Source organism: Dermochelys coriacea, chromosome 11 (assembly GCF_009764565.3).
Source record: "Dermochelys coriacea isolate rDerCor1 chromosome 11, rDerCor1.pri.v4, whole genome shotgun sequence".
Lineage (NCBI taxonomy): Eukaryota > Metazoa > Chordata > Testudines > Dermochelyidae > Dermochelys > Dermochelys coriacea.
In genome coordinates this window covers 20,899,227-20,906,748 of record NC_050078.2, presented here as the reverse complement: position 1 = coordinate 20,906,748, position 7,522 = coordinate 20,899,227, and the positions used below count along the sequence as shown (strand labels likewise).

The 7,522-nt window shown below is 43.4% G+C and overlaps 1 protein-coding gene across 1 annotated transcript; it reads left to right on the top strand.

Annotated features, from left to right (window-relative positions):
- The first annotated feature begins 1,433 nt into the window (after positions 1 to 1,433).
- On the top strand, positions 1,434 to 6,777 carry LOC119863589 (transcription factor 15-like). Its single transcript, XM_038422254.2, has 2 exons — positions 1,434 to 1,970; positions 2,888 to 6,777. The coding sequence occupies exons 1-2, from the start codon at positions 1,524 to 1,526 to the stop codon at positions 2,918 to 2,920; spliced, it is 480 nt and encodes a 159-aa protein (XP_038278182.1). The 5' UTR covers positions 1,434 to 1,523; the 3' UTR covers positions 2,921 to 6,777.
- The last annotated feature ends 745 nt before the right edge of the window (positions 6,778 to 7,522 follow it).

The following is a 7,522-nucleotide window of genomic DNA, read 5'->3' as shown; positions in this document are numbered from 1 at the left end:
GACTGCTAATCCAACTCTGAATATTAATCCATCTTTCCAATTCAACTAACAACAACAAAAATAAACTCCAGTGGCTACATAAAACAGTCATTTAGCACTGCTTAATCAGGTGGAAATGACTCAGTTGGGAAAATCTGTACCGTTAGTTTGAGTGCAGAGGGGCTGTCAAACTTTTATGGAGAGAAGAGGCAAAATAAACTAGAGAATATGATGACCTTTAATAAGTAAATTGGTTGCTGTAGCTCTGCATTTTAAATTGAATCAGGATTTGGATTTATAAGTGCATCTAGTACGGTGGTTTTCAACCTGCGGTCCACAGAACCCTCATGGGTCCGCAGACTATGTCTAAGATTTCCAAAGGGGTCTGCACCTCCATTGAAAAAAATTGTAGGGGGTCCGCAAATGAAAAAAAGGTTGAAAAACACTGGTCTAATACTTGGTGGGAAAACTGATGAAAGAAATAGTGCTGGAGTGCCTGTTAGTCCATTCCAAACCAACAGCTATTTTGAAAATGTACTCGAGCAAAGCATGTCCTTTATTCTTCAGAGCAATTAAGCTGTAGCTCAGGAAAGCTTATGCTCTAATAAATTTGTTGGTCTCTAAGGTGCCACAAGTCCTCCTTTTCTTTTTGCGAATACAGACTAACACGGCTGCTACTCTGAAATACTCCATATTAATAAGCCATAATAAAACTAAACAACATATTTGCATAGTGTGCTGATCCTTCCATTGGATCCATGTGGATAGTTACTACCTATTCTTATTATTGGCATCAGGCCTTGGAGAGGGCTACAGTTTGCATCTGCCTTGGAGCCTAACTTTCCTGTTTCACAAAAAGAAAAGGAGGACTTGTGGCACCTTAGAGACTAACAAATTGCTTTCGTGAGCTACAGCTCCCTTCGTGGGATGCATTCAGTGGCTGTAGGGGAAGCAGCACCTGAAGAGGGGGAGAGGCGCTCATCCACCCAGCCGGGAAGGGAGCTGTAGGAGCGGGTGTCAGGTCCTGCCAAGGCGATGCCTGGTTGCAGATTTGGCCGGGCGAGTGAATCCCCCTCCCCCCGAAGTGTCCAGGCCCCGCTGTTCACCCCCAAGAGCAGAGCACATGTTAAGGGCCCAGGAAGCCCCTCGCTCGCTGCCCCCTCTCCTCGGACGAGGCTGCGCCCGGGGCCTTCCACCCCTGGCAGCCCAGAGCCAGCCTGCTGAAGGGCTCCCGGGAGAGCGCCCCGCGGCCCGAGGCGGGGGGCCGGCCTGCCCCGGCGGCCGCGCTCCCCCCCCCCCGAGGAATGCCCCCGGGGCGCCTTGCCCGAGCCGCGCGGAACAGGTGCAAGGCGGCCGGGCCGGAGCGCTGAGGCCGCAGCTCCACCTTCCTCGCCTTATTTACGGCGCGGCCACATGCCCGAGCTAAAAGCAGCAGCCATTCAAAGCACGGCCCCGCCGCTGGAGGGGACCCGGGGCCGCGGCGGCGGCCAGCCGGCAGCTGCCGAGCATAAAAGTCATGGGGCTGGGGGGCCGGCGGGAGCGCCATGAAGGCCGGCGGGGGGGCCGCATCCGACCCGGAGAGCGGCGGCGGCGGCGGCAGCAGCGGCAGCGAGAGCAGCTCGGACAAGTCCCTGCCCCCCGCCGGGGGCCCGGGCAAGCGCCAGCGCCAGCGCCCCCGGCTGAGCGGGCTGAGCAAGCAGCGGCAGGCGGCCAACGCCCGGGAGAGGGACCGGACCCACAGCGTCAACTCCGCCTTCAGCGCGCTCCGCACGCTCATCCCCACCGAGCCCGCCGACCGCAAACTCTCCAAGATCGAGACGCTGCGCCTGGCCGCCAGCTACATCGCGCACCTGGCCAACGTGCTGCTCCTGCAGCAGGGCGAGGGGGCGGAGCAGCCTTGCCTGCAGTACCAGCCCCGCCTGCAGGGCGGCAGCGCCGCGGCGGCCCCCCGGCCCATCTGCACCTTCTGCCTCGGTACCCAGAGGAAGCTGGTAAGGCTGGCTCGCAGCGCTGCCCCGGCCCTCGCCGGGGCGGCTGGTAGAGCGGAGGTTCCCCCTTGCCGCCAAGGGGCTGGAGTTGGTTTGCATCCTGGCACCGCCCCAGGGAGGCCTGGTGCGTGTGGCAAGGAGAGTCCCCGTCTCCCCCCCCTTTAAAACTAATCTCCCAGCCACAGCAAGCACCTAGGCGCCACCGTTCTGCTGCCCATACGTGCCCAGAGGCCATCCTCCTGTTGGCACCCCTGGGAGAGCAGGTAGACCTGATATCACATGCTTAGCATCTACAGCCTGTTCAGTACTGTAAACATACCCTCTGCAAAGACTGCCCTTCAGTGAAAAGCTGACAGCCTCACACCTATTCACAGGCAGAACATTCTAAATCCCTCTGGGGCCAGCTTTGATGCTTGTGGTAAGTTATGATTAACTCACTTCGTGTAAGCATTGCTTATAGGAGTAGAAATCTACTGTAAGCAAAAATGGTGCTCTAGGACCTGTCCATTCCAAGCTCCACAAAGTATATAAAGCGGGGGGCCGGGCGGAGAGGCAAGAAAATCAGTTAACTATGACAAACTATTTACCTTGGTCTACCGTTTAGAGACTTGTGTGTCTTCACTTCACTCCCTAAGTACAGTAGCAGTTTCAGGAATCTGTCCTGCCCCGCCTATTTTCATTTAACTGCACTGTTGTAGTTCCTGGTATAGTTCATAGTTTGTAACAATTTAAATAGTTAAAATGTGATGTTCACTGTTTCATGACCTAATTGTTAGGAAGGTAAAGGGTTAAATGTTTGTTTAGTGTGACTGTGTGTGTGTTAAATGGGGTATAATAATAGATGCCAAGTTAAGAGAGGAAGTGATTTTCCTTTTTCTGTGTTCATGTTTCTAATATATATTTTCTGTCCCCTCTTACAGAACAGAGAAGGGGAGAAAAACTTGTCTATTTAAAGTTTAAGTGGACATTGAATCAGATGAGAAGCTTGCACAAATCTTGCACTGACTATAGAACTGTTTTAGATAACTTCTCTTTATTCACAATGTTTACACTGAAATTATGCAACAGTAAAAACTACTTTTTAAACTATAAAAAAAAACCCACTGCTGTGCACTTTGCTTTACATTGTGACAGGTTAGTTCATGGTGTTTTGCCAATGAAACTGAACACTGTGGGGACAGTTGCACCTGGTGTAGCTGCTATTTTAATGCAAGAAATGTTAACCTAAGCAGCCAAGCCCTGATCTTGATGGCTCCTCAACTTATGTCACATGATGAAACTTGAGCTTTAAAACCACACAGCATCTCCTGTCAATGGAAGCTGTCATAACATGCCATCCTCTGTGCCTTGAACCAGTATTGGGCTGTACAGTTGTACACTCATCTGTGTGAGAGAAAGTGGCAGCTGACATGTTGAGGGTCTTTGAATTACACTGAGATTATTTTAAAGGTACTCACCCAAAAGCCAGAATAATCACGATTAAAAGTGGCATGTGCCTAGGTGTAGGGTGAGCTGCAGTACAACAGAATGCCTCTTAAAGAGACAGCCAAGATGGGAGGAAGTCACTATCTCAGTCAATACTGAGGAAAGCTGAGAAGTGCTGTGCCAGGGATGTTTTTTTTCATAATACACAGTGTGTGCTGTGCCAGTCCTCTAAATAGTGTGGGATCTTTCTAAATTTGTTCTTGTTAAGCCCAGAGAATAGGGAGGGTTTCCCCCGGGCTCTCTAAATTTGTCAGCTAGGTTATTCCCAAATTGTGCCTTTACATCACTGATGTCATTTATCACTGTTAGTTTATGAACTTGAAAACTTTATTTGAAATGGAGTCTAAAAAGCACAGGTCTGTCATGGTTCCCAATTTGGGCACAATGAGAACTGAAAAAAGCAGCTAAAATATTAAATCTCCATATCCAGGTCAATTTACAATGGATGGTTTAGAAAACAGTAAGTTTTACCCACTTTCTGAATTTGGATACAAGTTTTAGCGCCCAGTCTCTATGGGACTTAAGTTTAAAAAAAAAAAAAGTCAGACATAGCTAGTGAAGCACAGAATGACCCCAAGAAGTCAGGGTTAACAGTCGTTAAATAAGCATCTCCTGCCCTCCTAAATATTGTATGTACCTTAAAAATATCAACTGTGTGTGTTATATACCTCCACTATGGAATTTTAGAGTAATTTATGCCATCCTGAGAAAGGCTTATGTTTGCTGCACAGAATAATTGTCTTCCCACCACTACCAGGACACCGCTTCTCCTGGTTGGTTACACCCTCTTGAAGCACTCTGTTGTTATGTCAAAGCCAATATGGTGGGATAAGGAAAGGTAGGCTGAACTTGTTGAGATGTTATCGTGTAGTTGACTTTCCTTCACCTCACTCCCCATCCAACACATACAGAGCAAATTCTGCAGATTTTTCCAATAGACACACCAAAAAAACATATTGGAGACCTCATTACTTTGGTCTTGGAACTTTGAATTCCTGCTGCTCCCCCCACCGGACATTTTTCAGTGCCACTTTAAGACAAGTTCTGTTGTACCTACAGGAGCTGTAGGAAATTTCTCCTCAAAGAGGCTGATCCACAAAATACTGATTCCAATTGGACTATTCGTGTTCAAGTTGCACATGTGCTTCAGTGCTTTCCGGAGTGAGGTCTGAATTTCCTGCTTTTAGTACGCTATTATCTTTACTGCATCCTTAGCACTCTTTCAGTGCAGTAATTCAAACCGCTGCCAGTTTAACTTTTTTGCTTTGGTGTTGATCAATGTTTTCTGTAAAATGGGACTTATTCACATTTTTAGACTGTACATTTATTTTTGAGTGCAGATTTCTACAAATATGCCCTCCCAAGTTTTGCTTTGTTTTTCAAATGGTTTTGTAATTGCTTAAACTGGATGTGTAAATTTTTTAAAATTTACATTTTTATAGTTTTGAAAGCAGATCTTTATTTTAGATGGTACTGTAGATTATCTTGAAACATGATAAAACTATATCAAATGTTAGCTCCTTTAACAGAAATAAACAGACTCACTTATATAAACAGTTGTATCTTCCATTAGGATACTGTAAGTGATAAAATGTTTAAAGAACTGCAATTTCAAATACTTTTTTTTAAGGTTTGTTTTATATTACAAATATTCTCTAATTGCAGAAATTCATAAAGAAGTTGAACAAAATAGTAATTTTGGACTTTCATAAACAACTAATGTTCATTTAATTTTTAATAGAATCTCCTGGCAAATGTAGCATATTTACATTTAGTATGATTGCATTTCTAAGTTTTTAAAGGCAATCAACATTGAAAGGTGTGGTCCACTATTTTTAATGTAGCGTTAACTTAAAAGCAACTCATGAACAAGTGATTTGCACAGTGCTACAGCATTTTTAAAGATGGGATCCCACATCCGTGGTATTTATCTGCTATGTGTCAAACTTACACAGGATGGTTTTGCTCCTGCTTCCATTTAAGTCAATGACAAAATGGGAGCACTATGCTTAAAAAAAAAAAGTGGGGGGGCGCAGCGTTGAAGGGACATACTCCACAGTGAATAGGACTTAATGTGGCATTAAATGCTGCAGTCCTTACTCATTAAAACTGTTCACTTTCAAGAGGACTGGGCCCAGGGTTTCGATTATTAAATATTATTTGCATTGTTGTAACACCTATAGGTTCCAATCTGACCCGCAGTGCATTAGGCTCTGTGTTACATGCATATAAACAGTACCTGCCCTCTAAAGCCTATGCTGGTAAGATTTCATAGACACAGGCCCCAATTCTGCAGACAGGTGTGAATAACTTTATGCATGTGAGTACCATTGAACTCAGTGGGGCAGATGCTCAGCTGGTATAAACTGTCATAGCTCCATTAAAGTTCTTTGAGAATTTGTTAACTGAGGATCTTCTCCAGTGTCTCTACTCACGTGCATACATGCATGCAGAACTGAGTCGTTATTGATAAACGGGTTCTCCAATCAGTGTGAAAGATCTGGATAGTGGACAACGTAATGACACTTAGTTTTCAAGAGACATGTATTTAACAATTAGGAGTCACAACTGAGGAGTGAAAACTAAATTTATTAGGATGCTTATTGTATTTACTCCATTTGAATATGTCTGTGTGCCTTATCAATTCTGTTTAAGTCAGTCACACATTGTTTGTAGCATGCACAGACTTGGATGTCTAAAACTGAATACTTTAAACTCACATTTAGGCACCTAAATAAAATCATTTTTTTCAAGAGGTGCTGAAAACCATCCACTCCCACTGAAAATATTGATTTTATATATGAGTATAATATTAATAAATTATGAATAAAAGTGTACCTAATTTAAAACCCTATAATTATTTTCCCTCTGTAGACTTGGCTATTCAAGTTTAGGTACATCTGTTTTATCCAGAGGCTCGTTGGTAAGACACAGAAGCCAATCAGATTTTATAAAATGATCATTTTAAAAATTAAACCTCCATACTCCACATTATCATAGCCATTGAATCTGTTGCAAACATACAAAAAGTGCCCGCAAAAAGGACAAATCAAAATATGATTTGATTAGGTTTATTAAACAAGTATTTGACCATACTATTTGATTACTTATAAACTAATCGGAATGTACGTCTGAATGTTCTTTAAGGTGTTTGTTACTATATTTTAAAGTAATTGTTCTTCAAGCAGAAGTGTTTCCTTTCTAATGTGTACTTGAAAAAAATCCAGCTTCTGTATAAAATCCATATTTGTTTGCAAAATGTGCTATTTTGCTAAAATAAACTATTTTTATAACTTGTATAAACAATAAAATGTTAAAGTTCTGGAGGTATGCAACTTTTCTTTCTCTAGCAAAATCATTGTTGAAAATATGCACTGTTGAATACTGTATGTTAAAGGCAGATTTCTTTGTACCTTTTAAAAGGCTCTGTATGATGAAAAAAAATTTAAAAAATTAAAATTCTATATTAGGGCTGGTAGAGGATTTTCATTAATCAGTGTTTCTCAGATTTGCCATGAGTCAATAGTGGAATGGTGCAGTCTCCCTTTACTTCCAGCTGCTTAAAAAGTCATATTAAAAGATTTTTTAAAAAATATTTTGCTACTATTTTTTTCATATAAGCAATTGCTTTTGTTGCCACAGGGATGTTATGCAATCATGAATGGGAAGGTATAGGCTTCATGTGACAGCAAATGAGATGGCTCGAAAGAGATAAAGCATTCTCAGCCTAAGGGATCTGAGCAGCTACGCAACAAATGTCCAGAGGAGACCAGGCAAATATAGTCTTACTGTGTTTAGTGAATGCTGCAAAACCTTTGGAAGACCTTGTCCACCATAGGAGTGACATACCACTGACATCCCTTCTGCCCCTAAACCCCACCCAACCAAAAAAGGAAAATAAAAAACCCTACCCACAACAGAGTTTTACATTGAAAAAGGAGAAGTACAATAGCTTCCTCGAAGTCCACTAGGGACTTTGCTTTGCTTTCATGTGGAAGATACTCAGACCATTAAGTCATGGGAAGCATTACAAAACTCTAAGGACAGGTTTCAGAGTAGCAGCCGTGTTA

Excerpts from the sequence above, each read along its gene's own strand:
- LOC119863589 (XM_038422254.2), top strand. The coding sequence starts at position 1,524 with ATGAAGGCCGGCGGGGGGGCCGCATCCGACCCGGAGAGCGGCGGCGGC. Across the intron at positions 1,971-2,887 it reads TCGGTACCCAGAGGAAGCTG|AACAGAGAAGGGGAGAAAAA; the intron begins GTAAGGCTGGCT and ends CCCCTCTTACAG.